Source organism: Mus caroli, unplaced genomic scaffold, assembly GCF_978045245.1.
Source record: "Mus caroli unplaced genomic scaffold, Mus_caroli_1 scaffold_19, whole genome shotgun sequence".
NCBI classification, from domain to species: Eukaryota; Metazoa; Chordata; class Mammalia; order Rodentia; family Muridae; genus Mus; species Mus caroli.
In genome coordinates this window covers 19,349,231-19,369,561 of record NW_028227274.1, presented here as the reverse complement: position 1 = coordinate 19,369,561, position 20,331 = coordinate 19,349,231, and the positions used below count along the sequence as shown (strand labels likewise).

The window sequence follows — 20,331 nt, the reverse complement described above, 5'->3', positions numbered from 1 at the left end:
CACATTTGTCTGTCCCAGACATGCAGAGAACAGTCCACATGCTTTAGAACCTGATAAAACTACTCAGTTAACCACTCTACAGGAAGTTACCAAAACTTAGCAAGCTCTACCCTGCTGGCATGCTTGCATGTGTAACCTAACAGGGATTACAAACCCTGCATTGTAAAAATACCCGAGACTGATTAATTGTATACTTTGGCATCATTCTTTTTATCTTATCTGAGTTTTGATGAAAATAAATCCAAAATCATAAATTACAAAAGGTACATCACATTTAATTTAAAAAGCATATACTATCTAAAATATGGTATAACTTATGAAAAATAAACTACATAGTAAACATTGCGCAATGATCCAAGGACAAATTTATCAAAAGAAACCTACCATAATTGATCTTGAATTTAGTGGTACTGTAGTTGGATGTGTGTGACTTAGCCTATTAGCATCTAATCATTTCATATTATTTTTAAACACCCAATCTACAAAAATGAAGGGCATCCTTAAATGAATTCAAGCTGATAATTTTAATAGAAAATCTTGTGAAATTTTTGAAAAAAACCTATTAACAGAATATATATCTGTAAATATGATGGAAAATTTGTTCAAAATAGTCCTTTATCAAAATAGGCAAATGATAATGAACCATCTCATGCATAAATCCTTTTAGGAGACTAGAAATTACTTGACATTAAGAAATGTAATTCTATAACTTAGATTGTCACCAAAATAAAAGAAAATGGTCTGATTTTTATCAAAAGATTCTTGAGATTTATTTGTCATAATTAAAATGCTAAAGCCAGAATGGAACTTGTATAACCTTGGTGCTGAGGTTGGAAGAATGCCAAGTCTGAGGCCAGTTTCTGAGGCCAGGCAAGTCTACCCAGCAAGATTTGTTCTTTTAATTCAGATATTATAATAAAGACATAAATTACAGACTTTTACAAACAGCATATTAACCCCTGAAAATTCATATTAACCCCTGAAACCCTGCAGCCATTTCAAACAAAAGAGGGAGAAAATGACTACACAGGACATGATGTGTGCTAAAGAGACTACTTTTGCCAAAGTGACAAGATAATAAAATGAAATACAAAAAAATTAAAATGATAAAATAATTTTCTCATAATACAACTGAAATGACACATCTAAGGCCTTTCCATGCAAATATCTTTATTTTGTTTTAAAACTTCCCAGTCCATCCTTGTGAGATGGGCCAGAGGTTAAGAATACTTGCTGCTTGGAACTGCTCTTTTGCACTATCAAGGCTCATATCTACCTGGAACCCACAGCTCCAGGAAACTCTTCTGGCCTGGTAGGCACCACACATGCTCACAGTGTGCAAGTGATCAAGTTTCTTGGAACACAGATGCTTTTTATGCTCTGCTAGTGAGAATTAAAGCTGTTATTCTTTTCCTGGAGAATAATTTGCCAGCCAGCATTCAGGAAAGCCCTACCCTCTGACTCAGCACATTCTGGTTTTAGCAGTGCATCTGAAGAAAATATTTAAGCTTGTAAAGTTCCTTTGCAAGCATAGTGCGGTTTGTGTTCCTCAAATTTGCTCATAAGTTGTGCACAATGTCTGTCCATTTGCCTGGCAAAGGGGGAAGAGCAGCAACTGTCATGTGGTGCAATTCAGACAAGATTGGTGGATAGGAGAACACGCAGAGAGCTGGAGACAGCTAAGAAGTGTTGATGGTTTTCATTAATGACTAAAAGTAAACATTTTGGACTACTACAGGAAGATAACAATGGTTATTTCTGATTAAAACAAGTACAAGTACTTTAATCTTCATTGTACCTCCACATTTTCATCTTTTTGCAACAAAATAATAAATGCACATTAAAAATCAACATCAGTGATTTAAAAGATGATTTTAACTCAAGCACATAAACCTGTAACTTTTATGCTTCTGTAGAATAAAATGAACTCTCAATCATGGTAAAGGAAGACAGAACCCTATTTCCTTAGCTGTACACATTTAGAGGATTGGTTATAGTAAGAAAATATATGTTAATAACTTTAAACCTAAAGTATGAGTGACACTGGAATTTTTTTAAATTAATCATTCCTAAATATGTGGGCAACATATATTTTATTTCTAGGTAATGGAAAAATTTAGAGCAATTCATGAAGAGCTTAAAGAGTCTGTGGATGAGTGTGAAGATGCAAAAACAAAGCTTAAGAGTATGAAAGTAGAGAATGAGAGAGAAATTCGAGAAGAGTTATTAAATGCAACGTCCTACGAGTAAGAATTCACCCTACATACTATGTATAGTGTCTAGAAATGAAAGGTTAGCCAAACTGTAATAAATACTACTGCTCAAAACCTTTTGAAAAGCTCAGAATTTAAGTTGCTTGAGCCAATATTATCATCAAGTTTATGTCAACTGAAATTTGAATATTTAATGTACAAATCTAGTAAATCTGCAAAGCAGTATATTTTAGTTTTAAAGTGTTCATATGTATCACTAAATTTCATGAGGATAAAGCATAAAAGCAATGTATCTCCCTGTCACCTGAAAGCAAGAGATTTCCTTATTTTTTTAATGATATATGAATCATTATGAATCAATGCAGTAATTATAACCATGTTAATATTTCAACTTGTTATTATTTTCTTATTAATAGAACAATATTTTAAACGCATAGATCTTCTCCTTCTTATTAATAGCTGAGATGTTTATCTCCTTGCATATTCTAAGTTTCTAAAGGAAACTTATCTTCTGATACATCCTATCTTTTTCAGGGTTTCTATTTCTGTGATAAAACATCACAGGCAAATGCAATTTGGGAAATAAAGGTTTAATTTTATCTTTCAGCTAAGATTGCATCATCCAAGAAAGTTGGAGCAGGAACTTGGATGGAGAAGCTGGTACAGAGGCCATACAAGAGTATATAGTTCATTTGCTGGTTCAGCCTGCTTTCTTATAGAACTCAGGCCCGCCAGTCCCTGGGTGGCATTGCTAACAGTAACTAGGGACTCATATGTCAGTCATCAGTTCAGCCCACTCTACCCACCACCACTGCACCAAATAAAGCAGCACAGACATTTCCACAAGCAATTCTAGCCAGGACATTGTCTCAAGTTCCATCTTCCAAAACAATTCTATCTGGGCCAAATTGACTAAGACTACCCAACACTTCCTGGTTTCTTTCATTGACTAAAAATTCCTTTTGGCTTAAAGTGACATCAAAGATTTTTTTCTTTGTTTAAATTGATTCATAATTTAGTAGAGACAATCCATTTTAATGTTAAAATCATTATGAAGCTAGAGTCAAATGCATATATGCAAATGAGCACAATTAGTATAAATCTTATGATCTAGATAGCATCCATTTGCTAAAATGGTATATTTTCCCACAGCCACTGGAGCAAGGGTTTGGGGATTAAGATTAATTACTGCTCTTGCAGAGGATTAAGACTCAGTTCCTAGCACCTAGGTTGTGGTGTACAACCATCTGTGACTACGGTTCTAGGGAATCCAATGCTAAGTTTTGTCTACATGGTCACTAGCATGCAAGTCTTTTTAGTTAGCCATATTTAACTGGGAAAAAACACATTCGTTCCTTATTGTGTTCCTGGAACTCACTCTGTAGACCAGGCTGGCCTCCAACTCATTTCATATCATAAAGATTAAGTTTTATACATCAACATTAGTATTATCTAAGTAATTGTTCAAAATGCATAATCTCACGTTCAGCCCAGTCCTATTGAACATGAATGTGTACTTTGAACAGATTTCCCCACCCCTTTTTAAATTTCAAGAGGAATATTTATTATTAGAACCATGTAAAATCAATTTTCATAATATATAAAATCAAGACCTAAACAATATATTGTCTGTCTACTGTAGGTGGACTTTTTGAGTTCCTTCTCAACAATGTTGGGCATTTTGGATAAGGTCACCCCCAATGAGTTCTGAGAGTGTCTTGCCTCCCGGATCTCTGGTACTTTCTAGAGGGTCCCCCTACCTCCCTTTCCTTAAGGCTGCTTATTCTTAACCTGAAATTTTCAAAAAGGTTATTCCAGTTATTTCTGTGATGTTTCCTTAGCTTCAGGTGTAGTAATTATGTTGTAGACATTTCTTTACATTCCTGTCATTGCCCCCACCTCAATTCTCACCCCCACCCTCAGTTCCGCATCCCATTGCTCCTCACCCTTGCCTCCATGAAGTTACTCCTTCCACTCCCCACCAGGTTTCCCCCTTCTCTGATGCCTCAAGCCTCTCAAGGATTAAGCACATCTTCTCTCACTGAGGCCAGACCAGGTAGACCTCTGCTGCATATGTGCCAGGAACATCTGACCAACCCTTGTATGCTCCTGGTTGGTGGCTCAGTCTCTGGGAGCTCTCTAGGGTCTGGATCAGTTGAGAATGCTTGTCTTCCTATGGGGTCTGTATTGATCAGTGTTCTCTAGAGTCACAGAACATATGGGTAGTCTCTATATAGTAAGGGGATTTGTTGGTGACTTACAGTCTATAGTCCAACTTCCAACAATGGTCAGCAGCAGCTGTGAATGAAAGTCCAAGGATCTAGCAGTTGCTCAGTCCCACAAAACAAGCAGGTGAAGGAGAGAGTAAATCTTCCTTCTTCCAATATCCATATGTAGATCTCCAGCAGAAGATGTGACCCAGATTAAAGGTTTAATCCCAGATGAACTTGAACTCAGAGATCTCCCAGTCTTAATCTTCTGAAATCCATAGCCATTATGCCTGATGATCTCCATGCCAAGATCCAGGTCAGAAACTTATATCTCCAGCCTTCAGATTAGGATCATTGGTGAGCCTTCCAATTCTGGATTGTAGTTCATTCCAGATATAGTCAACTTGACAACAAGGAACAGCCACTACAGTGGCTTCTTTTAGCTTCTTCAATTCTCACCCTAATTCAACCACAAGGGTCGGGTGTAAGTATCTACTACTGTTTCAGTCAACTGCTGGTAGGGCCTCTCTAAGGACAGCCATGCCGAGGCTCTCATCTGTAAGCACCTCATAGCATACGAGTGTCAGGCCTTGGTGCCCCCACCATGAGATGGATCCCAGGTTGGGCCAGTCATTGGACCTCCTTTTCTATAGTCTCTTCTCCATTTATATCCCTGCAGTTCTTTTTGATAGGAACAATTCTGGGTCAGGAATGTTGACTCTGGATTAGTAGCCCTGTCCTTCCACTTGAGGCCTTGTCTATCTACTGGAGGTGGACTTTTTGAGTTCCTTCTCAACAATGTTGGGCATTTTGGATAAGGTCACCCCCAATGAGTTCTGAGAGTGTCTTGCCTCCCGGATCTCTGGTACTTTCTAGAGGGTCCCCCTACCTCCCTTTCCTTAAGGCTGCTTATTTCCAAGACAATTAGAGAAAATACTATTTTTTTCTGCTCCTTGATACCTTCAGTTAAATATTGATAAAAGATTATAAAATTCTGTCATATGGCACCAGAGCTAGGGAGATGGCTCAGTGGGTAACAGTAGTTCTTCTGTAAGCATTAGGACCTGCATTTGAATCCCCAAAATCTAAGTATGAAGTTGGATGGTTGTTTATGTTTTATGTCTGTATATCCCTAGCAGTGGGTAGGCAGACAAATCTAGATAAAACCAAGATAACTTCTTGTTCAGTGAGATTCTATCTCAAGACTGAGAGTAACAGAGAAAAACACTGGATGTCCTCTTTTGGCCTTTACATGGATGTATGCGTTTACACACACACACACACACACACACACACACACACACTATAAGCTCATGTAAATCTTCATATTTGGTACTCCATTATATGTTTAGTTCATATATTTGATGGTATATACTCAGATTCATACAAGTTTAAAGTGATTATGATATCTGGAGATATTGATTGGTTTCTTGTCACCTCAATTCACCCTTTCTGGTTTTTAGAATTCTGTTTTTCCTTAAGCTTATTTATAAAGGTAATTTTACTACATTTTATCTTTATTAATGTTCGGAAAATTTTTTCAAGTTCCAATGTGTTGGGTTATTTCTGTTTTAGACTCACGAGAAAACATGTCACTGACAGAAATATTTATGCTGTTATAGACAGCATGTTTTAAAAGCTGGGCCACTGAATATACTTACAGATCACTAGTACATCTCTTGAGTATAAACGATATGGCCTGTTTTGTTTAGTGGACCATCTTCCATGTTGTTACTCATCTTCATTCTGTTCTCCCTTCTTCTCTTTGGGTGATGATAATTCTGTTTTATTACTTTGTAATATGCTTACATCATCAAATTCAAAACACATTGGATGCTATTGATGTATTGGGTATTACAAAAATAATTAAAAGTTTACTCTATTTATCTACTTCCATTCACTTAAATGCTTGCTGATTGCAGAATGTTTTGTTTCTATGACCTATGAGAACACTTTCAATATTTTATTTTACAGAAGGATTTAAAAATAAACTTACAGTCTTGACAACCATTTCTTCCCCTTTTTTTCTGTCTAGAATCCTCCTTGGCTGAAAAATCTCTTAGAATAACAGCTTCAATGAGGTTATCTTGACAAGTTAAGGTTGATTATGGAAGAAAAGGGTTTTAATATAAATAAGACATTGGGGCTGTAGAGATGCTCAGAGAGTAAGACCACTGACTTTCTTCCTGAGGGAACCTGAGCTCAATTCCCAGCACCCACATGGTGACTCACAATTTTTTGTAATTTTGATTCAGGGAAATGTATGCCCTTTTTTTGGCTCTTGTGGGAAACGGGCATGCAAGTATTACAGAGACATAAATGTAGAAGATGCCTATGTATATAAAATAAGACTTATAATATAACCTAAATAAACAAAATACCATGCAATCTCTGAATTTTAATTTTCCATTAGGAAGAGAGTTCCTCCTGTGACTTGTGCTGTCCTTTTAAAGATCACCTATGTTCTTGAGACCTTAAAGATTTATTTATGTCTATGTGTGAATGTGTGCCACAGATGTTCAAGTGCCCAAGAAGGCCAAAGGAAGCAATGGATCTTGGAGTAGTATTTATAGGCAGCTGTGGACCATCCAGAAGCTGCATCCATTTCCTCTGCAAAAACAGCATACTATCTTAACCAATGAAGCATCTCTACAGTCCTCTTTGTTTTTGAGGTTTTATTTATTTTACTTTTACATTTCTCTCTATATAAACTAACTGCCCAACTAAATCAATAAATAAAATTAAAATTAGTGTCATCTAGTCAGGTTTTGTCACCTCTTATTTTCATGGTTTTCTTTATTTATTAAATGCTGAGGTTATTTGCTGATATAACTTATATAAATTTCACACTAAATTTCTTTTGTCTTTCAACTTTTCCAATAGCAATGCCTCCTGTGCCTGGCATGTGCATGTGTGTGTGTGTGTGTGTGTGTGTGTGTGTGTGTGTGTGTGTGTGTATTTGGAGCAGAATGCTGTTCAATGACAGACCAGTAATAATCTTCCTTAATAACTATGATGTTTTAACTATGCTAAGTTATACAGTGATTTTCCCCACATGTTTGTTTTCTTTATTTTTCTTTATAGCTAATTACAGAACCACAGAAGTCTATGGTTCTCAATTCCCTTCTCCAAGTTTCTTCCAATGGGGGCAATCTTAGAAATTGGAACTACGATATCAGATTAGAAAGCAGGCTCTGCCCAGGTTTTCCATGCACCATGTTTTTACATCCACTGATTCACATGGATGAATATGATTGCATGTGTAGTTACATGTAATTTTCTTGTGTGTAAATTCACTAACTACTGCATTGATCCAAGTGTGTAATGGTATCATCTCCTATGCTGCCTATCTCTATATCTCTATTATTTCTGACCCCCCATCCTCAAATCTTTATCATTTGGGCATGTTATATAAATGCATCACTGAACAAGCAACCTTTGGGTTCTTGTTTTTGTTTTTGCTTTTCTTTTGCAATTAAGATTAATCCACTTTAGCAGATGAATTCCAAGAATGCCTTGGAATTTATTACTAAGTGGGATTTCATGGTATGTATTGAGTTTGCCTAACCAACCACATGTTGCCAGGAATTAAGTTTTCTTTTCTATAGAATGCCCATCTCTGAACATGATTGCCAGACTGTGCTAAGTATGTATTAGTTAAAAAAAAAAAAACAACCTGCAATCAGCTGCACAGTGTAGAGATACCGTTAAACATCCATACCAGCAAAAAGAGATCAGTTTAAAAAAATTCAACCTCTCTAGCATTTTTTTGTAGCATTGAAGTTTTATTTCAAATTTCTTTTGCACATTTTGTGCTGACACGATGGTAAATTCTTTTATGAAATATCTACTCAAGTGTTTTTTTTCCCCTGCCTGGTATAGATAATTTTTTTATAGAGAATTCAAGTTTAGTTTTAAAAGTTAGATATGTAAATTGCAACTATCTTATGATTTTAAAAGGTTTAACATTTTATCCTTTATGGGGGTGTTTTGTCATGGAAAAGTTTTAAATTTTGTTAGAATTCAGTTTGCTAATTCTGTTTTACAGGCCTGGTGCCATGAGAAACCTCCTGTTCTAATGCTAAAATTGCAAAGGGTTTTCTTCTAACATATTGTATCTAGTGTTACATGTTATATTTGGAAGAATTAGGTGAATGAAACTTGAGATTTAATCAGACTTAGCTTTTCTTCTTGAGCATTCATGTAATCTGGCACCCTGTGGCACACTGCTTTGGTGAAAGGACTGAGAGACCAAATATTTTGGGTCCAGACTCCATTTTAGAGAACCTGATCTAAGATTAAACTCGAGTTAACTGACAGGCCTAGCACCAGTTTCCAGGCTACCCCCCAACAATACCTGTGTCTAGCACCAGTTTCTAGCTTATACCCCAACAAAACCTGTCTTTAACACCAGTTTCTAGGTTATTCCCCAACAAATGTGTACCTGCATGTTACGAGTCTGCCTCTTGACACTTCACTTCCTAACAACCACCAGTCAGGAGGAAAACAGAAGTTAAGTTTATGGCTTGGCTCCCAGCACCAGCCAATTATGTTAAAGGCCATAGCAGACCCCCAGTCAGATATGTACCAGGCTAGATACCCCCTTCTTGACTCTATAAATGCTTGCCTGAGTCTGGGCTTGAGGCTTTCTCTCATTCTCCTGCATCAGAGACGATGGTGTGGCCTAAGATCCAACTTGAATAAAGAGACCCTAATGTGATTACATCAGAATTTGGCTCCTTGGTCTTTTGGGGGTTCATGAACATATCCTGGCACAACAGGGCATGTGAAACATTGTCAAGATTCATCAAGTCCTATTTACATGGCTCTGTTTGTATCTACTAGGTTCTGTTTCACTGTTCTATGTGCCCAATACTCTGCCAATACCATCCTATTTAAAGTTAATATGCTTGTATGCTAGTTCTTAATAACAGAGAGAGAATGTGTGTGTGACTGACTCTTCCTATTGCGTTTTCCTGATTAATGGATGTGAAAATGATTACATTTAAATACTCAGTAGCTTTCCATCACTTTATTATCCAACATCTCCCACAAGACAATTCAAAACAAACTCCCCAAAGAGGTTATGTATATATATATATATATATATATACTTTTCTCTCCTTCTTTTTCTTGGGAAACAAGAGTACTAGTCTGCTTTTGTATGCACTCTTTAATTAATATCTGAGCATTTTAGGAAATTTAGAACTGCTGTGGGATGGGAGAATTTTAGGATAAATGTCATTGATTCCTAAGAAGTTAGAGAGTGGTTTAAATATAATTGTCTTTTCAATGTGATTAAAAATTAGCTTTCTTTTTATCTTAGGAAAGAACTAGATAAGCTTAGCATTCTGGATGCCCACTATACAACTTCAATTGAGACTGTGAACTTGGACATTGAAGGTGATGAAGAAGCCATGAGCGAGGTGCTGAGAGAAACACAGAGCACAACAAATGAACTGGAGAATTTAAAGAAAACAGTGAGCTTTTCATGCTTTGAAATACTTACAAAATGGTTTAGAGCTAGAAATAGCATATTTTCCCCTCCAATTATTGTATAGCAGCCAATTTCCTACCTGTAATAGTTTCATACTGTTGGATAGCAGAAGAGATTTGACAACTCAAGAGACGCTTATTTCATTAGTAATTAAAATTTGCATTTTTAATTGGATATTTTCTTTATTTACATTTCAAATGTTATCTCCCTTCCTGGTTCACCACCCCCCCTGGAAACCCCCTATCCCATACCCTCTCCCCCTGCTTCTATGAGGGTATTCCCCCACACATCTACCCACTCCTGCCTCCCCACCCTCGAATTCCCCTACACTGGGGTCTCAAGTCTACACAGGACCATGGGCATCTGCTCACATGGATGCCCAACAAGGCCATCCTCTGCTACATATGTGGCTGGAGTCATGGGTCTCTCCATGTGTACTTCTTGGTTGGTGGCTTAGTCCCTGGGAACCCTAGGTGGGTTTGTTTGGTAGATATTCTTGTTCTTCCTATAGGGTTGCAAGCCCCTTCAGCTTCTTCAGTCCTTTCTCTAACTCTGTATTGGTGACTCCATGCTCAGTCCAATGGTTGGCTGTGAGCATCCACCTCTGTATTTGTCAGGCACTGGCAGAGACTCTCAGAAGACAGCTTTATCAGGCTCCTGTCATCAGGCACTTCTTGGCATCCACAATAGTGTCTGTGTTTAGTGACTGTATACAGGATGGATCCCCAGGTGGGGCAGTCACTGGATGGCCTTTCCTCCAGTCTCTGCTCCACATTTTGTCTCCTTATTTTCTCCCCTTTTAAGTATTTTGTTCTTCTTTCTAAGAAGGACCGAAGCACCCACACTTTGGTCTTCTTTTCTTGAGCTTCATGTGGTCTGTGAATTGTGTGTTGGGTATTCTGAGCTTTTAGGCTAATATCCACTTGTCAGTGAGTCCATATCATGTATGGTCTTTTGTGATTGTGTTACCTCACTCACAATGATATTTTCTAATTCTATCCATTCGACTAAGAATTTCAGAAGTTCATTGTTTTTGATAGCAGAGTAGTACTCCAGTGTGTACTACATTTTCTGGATCCATTCCTCTGTTGAAGGACAGATATCTGGGTTCTTTCCAGCTTCTGGCTCTTATAAATAAGGCTTCTATGAACATAGTGAAGCATGTGTCCTTGTTATATGTTGGAGAACCTTTTGGGTACATGCCCAGGAGTGGTATAGCTGGGTCCTCAGGTAATACTATGCCCAATTTTCTGAGAAACCACAAGACTGATTTCCAGAGTGGTTGTACGAGCTTGCAATCTCTCCAGCAATGGGGGAGTATTTCTCTTTCTTCACATCCTTGCCAGCATCTTCTGTCACCTGAGTTTTTGATCTTAACCTCTCTGTCTGCTGTCAGGTGGAATCTCAGGGCTATTTTGATTTGCATTTCCCTGATGACTAAGGATGTTAAATATTTCTTTAGGAGCTTCTTGACCATTCTAGTTTCCTCAGTTGAGAATTCTTTGTTTAGCTCTGAACCCCATATTTAAATAGGGTTATTTGATTCTCTGTAGTCTAACTTCCTGAGTTCTTTGTATATATTGGATATTAGCCCTCTATCCTATATAGGATTGGCAATGATCTTTTCCCAATCTGTTAGTTGCCATTTTGTCCTATTGACAGTGTCCTTTGCCTTACTAGTTTATGATTGCTGTCGTTTCTTTCTCTCTTCCTTCCTTCCTTCCTTCCTTCCTTCCTTCCTTCCTTCCTTCCTTCCTTCCTTCCTTTCTTTCTTTTTTTCCTTCTTTCTTTTACGTATTTATTTATTTATTTTCAAGATAGGGTTTCTCTGTGTAGCCCTGGCTGTCCTGGAACTCAGTCTGTAGACCAGGCTGGCCTCAAACTCAGAAATCTGCCTGCCTCTGCCTTTCAAGTACTGGGACTAAAGGTATGCATCACCATTTTCCGGCGAAGTTGTGTTTCTTAATGACATTTTCATACAAGTATTTCGTGTACATTGGCCACAATTACCTTCAATTATCCTCTTCTCACCCTCTTCAATTTCTTTACCTGAATAGTACCTGTAGGTATATATAAATATATATGGGTGTATGTATATGTATGTACATGCATATAGGACTTGGATATATACATATGACATGTAGATTTCACACATGATTGGGAATATGATATTTGTGTATTTCTGAGTTTGATCTGCTTTACTTAACATAATCACCTACAATTCCATCAAGATTCCTGCAAATGCTATGATTTTTGGTTCTTAATTATGCCCAAGTAAAACTCAAAACTCATTTATTCTCTATCTCGCTCTGTCTCTATCTTTCTTTCTCTGTCTCTGCCTCTGTCTCTCTCTTTCTTCAGATCTGTATTACTAAGGTGCTTGATGCACTCACCTATTGATGAGCATTTAGACTGACTTCAAACTTGGCTATTGTAAATTGTGCCAAAATAAACATCAACACACAGGTCTGTTCTTGTATATTGACTTAGATTCCCTTGTGTTTAGACTGTTTACAGTGGTATAGTTGGATCATACAGCATTTCTACTTTAGTTGTCTTGAGGAATCTTCATAGTGGTTTCTGTAATAGGTACTGGAGGTTTAGATTCACTCCCTGTGGTTGAAATAAATTCTTTCCTTCCCAAGTTGCTTTCAGTTATGATGTTTTAACGCAGCAATGGAAACACTAATTAAGACAGAAATTGATGCCAGTCTTTGGGGTATTGCTTTGGCAGATCTGACCATGTATTTTGGGAAGATTATAGAGGGACTTTAGAACTTTGGTCTAGAAAAGCCATTGCAAGTTCAAAGCTTGGTATGTTGTTTGGGAAGATTTTAGGGTAAGTTTGAGGGGGACACAGATGATGGAGATTTGACTTGTGAAGTTTCAGAGAGAAGCAAAGACCATAATAGGACTATTTGTGTGATACTGTAAAAGAAGCATTTGTGCTTCTGGTCCTCTGGAGCTGAAGACCAGGCTGTGACTAATAAGAAGCCATCACCACCAGAGTAAAATCTTTGCTTTGTTGGGACAATAGGTACCACATAGGTGGGACTGAAGAGTCAACTGTGATTAAGATTTAGGAAAGTTTATTCTCTAGGTCAGCACATGGAGGCTATAATGAGGTAGACAATGCTGACAGCTGATTGGTAATATAGAAAGAGTCTCCCAAGTGGTACTTGCTTTGAAAGCATGAAAGAGGAAAGGGTCATGGAGAGAAGTTGAGATTTGGCATGGTGTGCCAGGGATATGGTCTCAGAGACAACAAAGGGATAGCTGTCTCTGGAGAGTCAACTGGTGGGGAAACTGCCTCAGTTGCTATAGAAACCACAGGAATAGAAGGGATCATGGAGAGAAGCTTGGATTTGGTATCATGTAGCATAGTCAGAGTCCCTAAAAGAACCCAGGAGGGACAATGGTGAAGCTAGGATAGAAACCTCAGCATATTGGAGATGTCAGGTCCATGCAGCAACCACCAAAGACAACAGCATCATCCATGGACTGGAACAAGCCTGAGCTTGGGGGGGGCGGGGAGTAGAGGCTTTGGACCTTTAAAAATCAGCCAGGGGTTCCTGAATCTTTACACTGTTAAATTCTTATATGCTTGTTTTGTGCTTTGCTTTGATTATGATAGTTTGCTGGGTTTTTTTAATGAAGAAAAACTGTTTAATTGGTTGTTTTTTTACTTTTTCTTATTCTTGTTTTTCTTTTTCCTTCCTTCCTTCCTTCCTTCCTTCCTTCCTTCCTTCTTTTCTTTTCTTTCTTTCTCTCTCTCTCTCTCTCTCTCTCTCTCTTTCTTTCTTTCTTTCTTTCTTTCTTTCTTTCTTTCTTTCTTTCTTTCTTTCTTTCTTTCTTTCTTTCTTTCTTTCTTTCCAGGAGCCTACATTTGAAAGACCTGGATCATTTAAAATGCCTTTGGAGTTTTAGATAGATTGTAAATATTTTAAAGATTCTTAGAGTATTTTAAATAGGTTTGGATTTTGAAAGACCTTATGATCATTTAAAGAAGCTGAAATTTAAAGACTGTAGGACTCTTAAAGTTATTTATGTTTTATATTGAAATATTGATATTGGCATGCCATACAAGTGGAAAAGGAAATATCCTAGTTGACTAGTGATGTCAGGTCAACAACAGATCAATTGTGATGGCAAGTTTTGCCTTCTTGACATGAGCTAGAATTGCTTTGAAACAGGAAGCCTCATTTGAGAAAATACCCCTAGCAGAAAGACCTATTGGCAAGTTTGTAGACCGTTTTCTTTATTGATTGATGTGTGAGGCTCTGACTTTTTGTGAACTCTACCAGCCCTGGGCTAGTGATTGTGTGTGCTATGGAAAAGCAGGCTGAGCAAGACATGAAGAGAAAATAGCATACCTCAGTACCTACCTCTAGGTTCCTGGATTGAGTTATTGCCCTGACTTTCCTCAATAATGGAGTGTGAGAGCTTCAAGATGAAATAAACTCTTCCTTCACCAGGTTGCTTTTGGTATTTTTTTTATCCCAGCAGTGGAATCTGTAACTAAGGCATTTCTAAAATATGTAATTCATTTCAAGGTATAAGTATAAGCACCTGGGAAGAGTAGCAGTCAACAGATGATATATTATTAGTCAATACTTAAAACTTTTATGTAATTTGTTGATGATGGTTCAATTTGTCATCTGTAAAATGACACCCATTGACAAGATATTTTCAAAGAAGAAATTATTTGCAAAGCCTATAATTTTTTCTTCATACATCATCTTTAAATTGGCAATCCTATGCCTCCTTAATTTGTTGTAATAACACAATATTATTTATGACAGGAAATCATAAAAGCATTTAAAAGGTTCCTAGGAGTTTTCAATTATAGAAATTGTTTGGACTAGCATATGTTCCAGGGAAGATGAGAGCATGATAAAATTAAGCTACATTTTCAGGAGCACATATCCAGTACTCTGTTAAACGCAGGGATGTGCATTGTCGTCTAGCCTTGTCTTTGGTATGCAACTGACATCTCCAGCTCAAGAAAGAGATGAGTTTTGTACTGCCTAATTGCTCATATGGGTTCACAGAGAATTCATTTCCTGATTTTAAAGCCTAGATTGCCCCCAGTTTAATCACTGACATAGATTTTTCTCCAGCCTCTGCCATTCTTAGTCCTTAATATATGCAAACATGGCTCTCCATTTCTTTTCTACAAATAATATCAAATAAATCAAATACCATTGAACTGATTAAGAAGTTTCTAATTTTATGATCAAATTTTTAAATGTGAAATTAGGCTATTAGTTCCTTATTCTTATTTTATAAGTTATCATATATTTTCAATACTTTCATATACCTATATAATCCATTTTTTATTTTTTCTATAATCACATCTTTTCTACCCTACCCTCCTCTTTCAGCTACCGCCTCTCCATGTCCCTCAGAATCATGACTTCTTACTTAAGCATATATATATATATATATATATATATATATATATATGCATATATATGTGGTGTACATTATACATACACACACATGCACACATGCGCACACACACATCACATGTAAAGCTTGCTAATACATAAGTTAATGTTGCTCAGTGTTTGTTAGGGCTGACTGCTTAGGTTTGGCTCATCCACAGAGAAGATTGATTCTGCCTCTATCATCAGCCTATAGTTCTTTATCTAAGGGTCATACGTTTTCACCATCCATGTTAGCATGTCAACTTGTATTTTTATGATGGTCTTGCTTAGTTGACTTTATTTTTGACATTTCCTGGGAGCAGCTTCACTCCCATACACTATCATGAAGCAAATGTCCTTTCATGGTACTATGGGATGTCCCCTGCCCTGCACATTTTGAGAAATCTAAAATCAGTTGTTTGCTACACTTTGATCAACTATATAATCTGCAATGCTCTCCATCTGCCGCAAAAAAGAAAGGATGCATGTGGATTTCTTCATCCCCTAAGATCTTTTCATATCCTTTCTATACTCGAACCCAACTCTCTATCCTGAAAACCACTTAAAATCATTTACTTTTGGCATTGAATGCAGGTAAAGAAATGATTTTATTTGCTATATAAACAGATTTTCCAAAAAAATTAATATTTTTCTTATAAGGAAGCAGCTATCTTTGTAATTTATTAATTGGTATCTTTATATATATGATCTGTTATATTAGATAGGAACCCCAAGACTGCAAATTTTCTACACATTTGTGCCCATTTTATGTCATATTTTACCTCAAAATATTCCAGATAAAACCACTTACTTATAAAAACATAAGTAAATTTAACTTTCAATTTACTGATTAGAAAGCCTATCTAGATAGGTAAGGATATTATTTATAGACACAAAGCTATTATGTCATACAGTCAAGTGACAATTTTATATTTGGATGATGAAAACAATGTAGTTTTATCGCACAAAATGTAGTGTACAAATGAGTCATCTATAAGATAAAGGCATATGTTGCTAATTTTTTCTTTGAAGGGTTTCCATCTATTTCTTTTTTTCCCACATTTTTATTAGATATTTTCTTCATTTACATTTCAAATGCTTTCCCAAAAGTCCCCTATACCCTCCCCCCACCCTGCTTCCTTACCCACCCACTCCCACTTCTTGGCCCTGTGTTCCCCTGTCCTGGGGCATATAAAGATTGCAAGACCAAGGGGCCTCTCTTCCCACTGATGGCCAATAGGCCATCTTCTGCTACATATGCAGCTAGAGACACGAGCTCTGGGAATACTGATTAGTTCATATCTATTTCTTATGTCTGCCCACATATATAAAATGTAAAATGGCATTTCTATATTGCCTCTTATTATGTGTCCTTGATGCCACCTAAATGTCAACCTCAAATACATATTCAATATCCCACTTAGGTTTTTAAAATGCAAACTAAGTTCATCAAAGCTGCTTATTAGCAATAAATATTGACTACAAAAATATTTTCTGGGTGTATGTGAAGGGGATACTATGTAGTTTCTCACTTGACCAATTAAAACTTTGTATTGTATTAACATTAAACTTCTTTAAATTCATTGCGTGAACTCTGTCCAGTTATGGTTTATTATTCTTCTAATTTACTGCTGTGTTTGACTTGCAATTGCTTCACTTAAGATTTTACATGCATATTTATAAGTGAGTCTATAATTCACTGTCCTGATTTGTGTCTTATTTGATAGATTTTCTTATCTGGATTATGCTAGCTTTATAAACTAGACTTTGATGCTTTCTTTTTCTGACTACCTAGAAAATGAACATACATTTACATATTTTTTCCTTGGTAAAGGGTAAAACATTCTGGTGAAAATATAACTTCTTTTTATGGGTTCTTTTTTGTTACTTGAGTGATATTTTATATGATCTTTTCTTATTGCACATGAGTGAAGTTATTTTTAACAGACTGGGAAATAATCTAAATGACTAAAATTTTCATATGTATTTCTATAGTGTTATATTGAAGTTCTCTACTCTAAATTTTTCTGTTTCTGATTATATATGTATTTTCATATAGTGTTTAAACTTTTAAAATGAATTTGAAAATGGCTTTCAGTTTAATATTTTTGTAATTTTCTGACTGCTAATAAATAATATATGTTTTGCAGTTTTCATTTCCTTTACATTTTTAGACTTCTCCTATTAGTAATTTTATACTTTCCTGATTAAACTTTGTTATCCTTAACTAATGTTACATATGTTGTATATATGTTTGTCTGTATATTTATGCATATAAGCAAACAAAGGGCATGATGTTTTGCTCTGAGAGTTCCAGCACAATTTCTTGTTGTACGTTGCATCAAATTCTTTGCAACTTTTTGTATATTTGTTATTGTTAGTATGTCTCTGTGCAGCTCTATTTAAGATAATTCCAGTCAGGCTTTCTTCACACAGTGTGCTTTACTTCTTATTAGCATATATTTTTTTCTTAGTGACAACACTCAAGAAATGAGATTCATTATACAAACTGTGATCTAAAATTGTTTCAAGGGACATCTTAAATGATGCAAATAGCATTCATCCTTCAAAGTCTGGAATAGAGTCAAATGCACAGGAAAAACTTATCTATTACTCTGTCTCCCTGGCAAGATGTAGTCCATGCTAGCATTGTGTTTATACAGGTACACAGGACTTCTAAGATAGTTTGAAATATAGTATTATATAGAATCAATGACATGCTTCTCTTTATGTTAAATTAAAATGTATATCAATATTACTTTGCATTTAAGATGTAATATTTGTGACTTTAGACAATCTTAGGGGCTGGATATTCATGTTTTTAATTTTAAGCATTATAAACAAAGCTGTGATCAATATGTCTAACATGTCTAAACTAAACTATTCATTTTAATAAGATAATGTTGTGCAAAAATTAAAACAGTTGCTTGATAATGCAGTGCTAGAGAACCACGAAGAATCATGATAGTCATTCTTCCAGGGCTGACAAGATTTGTCCACAGTTTCACATTTTCTAGCATTCTGTAAACATTGGCTTGGACCTTTTTAAAAATTCACTGCATTGGTGGTGTTTCTATTATGGAATTATTGGATTTCATATAACTTATCCTATGAGATCACTAGACATGAGTCCCATCATCTCTCAGATCATGTTTGGCATCTGAGTCATAATTTAGAGGCTGGAATGTATTTTTTTCCTGGATGTATAAATGATGCTGCTGGAGTTAGCAGTGTTATTGTTCTTCTAAAACAAGTATTGACCATCATGTTCAACACAACTAAACAACAAACTGAATCTTGTTTAAATCCACAGGAGTCTTTTTTGGTTCTATTGTCACTTATCTATTTCTTAGGGAAAAAAATCTTAGTGAGGAATCTGGGCTGCTGAAATTACTGTTTACAGCTTATTATTCTCTGAAGTGACGGTTGTCTCTCATTTGTCCCATAGAAGTCAAAAGCTATACATGCTCAAGATCTCAATATGAAATGGTGCCTATCTGTCCACACATTAAATTGAGCCTATGGTTGAGGTTGCCTTCTGTGTCACTTAAGCGTGTGTTTTATAGGGGGTTTCTTCATGCAGGGTTTGTTTTTTTTGTTTTTTTGTTTTTTTTTTTTCAAGAAATCCATTTTTTGTTGTTGTTGAAAGAACAACTTGACATTTCTATTTTATTAATTTTATTTACTGGTTATGTTTAGGTAAATAATCAAAAATCCTAATCCATAGTGTATTACAATACTTATTCTATTATTTTTAGCATCGTTCATCCTGGACATTCAGGATAGAAAGTATTACTAGGTTGTTAGCAATTGTCACACCTGCAGTTGTTTTGTTATTTGGAAATGTTGGTCTGTACCCTCAGTGAAATGCTGAGTCATCGGATTTGTTCTGCTCTTTCTTACTAGGTTTTGCCTAGCTTCAGTTTTCTCCCAAAGTAAGCAGGTAGTTCATGGAATAACGACTCGGGGGCTTATTAATATACAATGCTTAGGCCTAAAGCTTTGGCTCATAGCTTATATAACTTGTTTAAATATTCTGTGTCACATACATGGCTAGTTACTTCTCGTCAGGTTCATGCATCCAACTCCTCTAAGGTGTTGGGGAATCTTCCACCTCTGGTTGTTTCCCAGAGTTCCAGTCTCTGCACTGGCACTCCCACCCTCTACTTCCTGCCTTTTGGTAACAGGCCATCTGCTTTTGATTGACAGGTGATCCTCCCATGCACAAGAGATTATCCCTATAGGTTTGAACCTATGAGTGCCTTTGACCTTTTCAGTTGGCTGTTGTATTTTGTCAAGGTTCATTATAGTATCTAGGGTCATGCTCATGTAGGGTCTCTTGCTACATATAAATACAGCAAATCGTATCTATTGATTTCCTAACTTGAACCTGCAACTGTTGGAGTAAGTCTTGTCTGGTCATAATATTATTCATCTTGTTTTTATTTTTTAATTTTTTATTGGTTATTTTATTTATTTATGTTTCAAATGTTATCACCCTTCCCGGTTTCCCCTCCTCAAACTCCCTATCCCACACACACATCCACTTCTATGAAGTTGCTCCTCCACCCACCTACCCAACCACCACCCTAGCATTCCCCTATGCTGGGGCATCAAGCTTTCACAGGACCAAGGGCCTCCCCTCCCACTGATGCCAGATAAGGCCATCCTCCGCTACATATGCAGCTGGAGCTTTGGGTTCCTCCATATGTACTCTTTGGTTGGTGGTTTAGTCCCTGGAAGCTCTGGGAGAGATCTGGTTGGTTAATATGTTGTTCTTCATATGGGGTTGCAAACCCCTTCAGCTCCTTCAGTCCTTCCCCTAACTCCTCCATTGGGGTCCCTGTGTTCAGTCCAATAAGGTTCTGGCAGAGCCTCTCAGGAGACAGCTATATCAGGCTCCTGTCAGCAAGCACTTCTTGACATCAGCAATAGTGACTGGGTTTGGTGACTGCATATGGGATGGATCCCCAGGTTGGGCA

General features: G+C 36.6%; 1 protein-coding gene across 2 annotated transcripts in view; it reads left to right on the top strand.

Annotated features, from left to right (window-relative positions):
- Ccdc178 (coiled-coil domain containing 178) overlaps window positions 1-20,331 on the top strand; it is a 384,989-nt gene that overhangs the window by 72,665 nt on the left and 291,993 nt on the right. For both annotated transcript variants that reach the window (XM_085833416.1, XM_085833415.1), the window contains exons 12-13: window positions 2,104-2,246; window positions 9,750-9,903. In XM_085833416.1, the coding sequence (XP_085689542.1) occupies window positions 2,104-2,246; window positions 9,750-9,903 (297 nt within the window). The remainder of the gene's footprint in view (window positions 1-2,103; window positions 2,247-9,749; window positions 9,904-20,331) is intronic.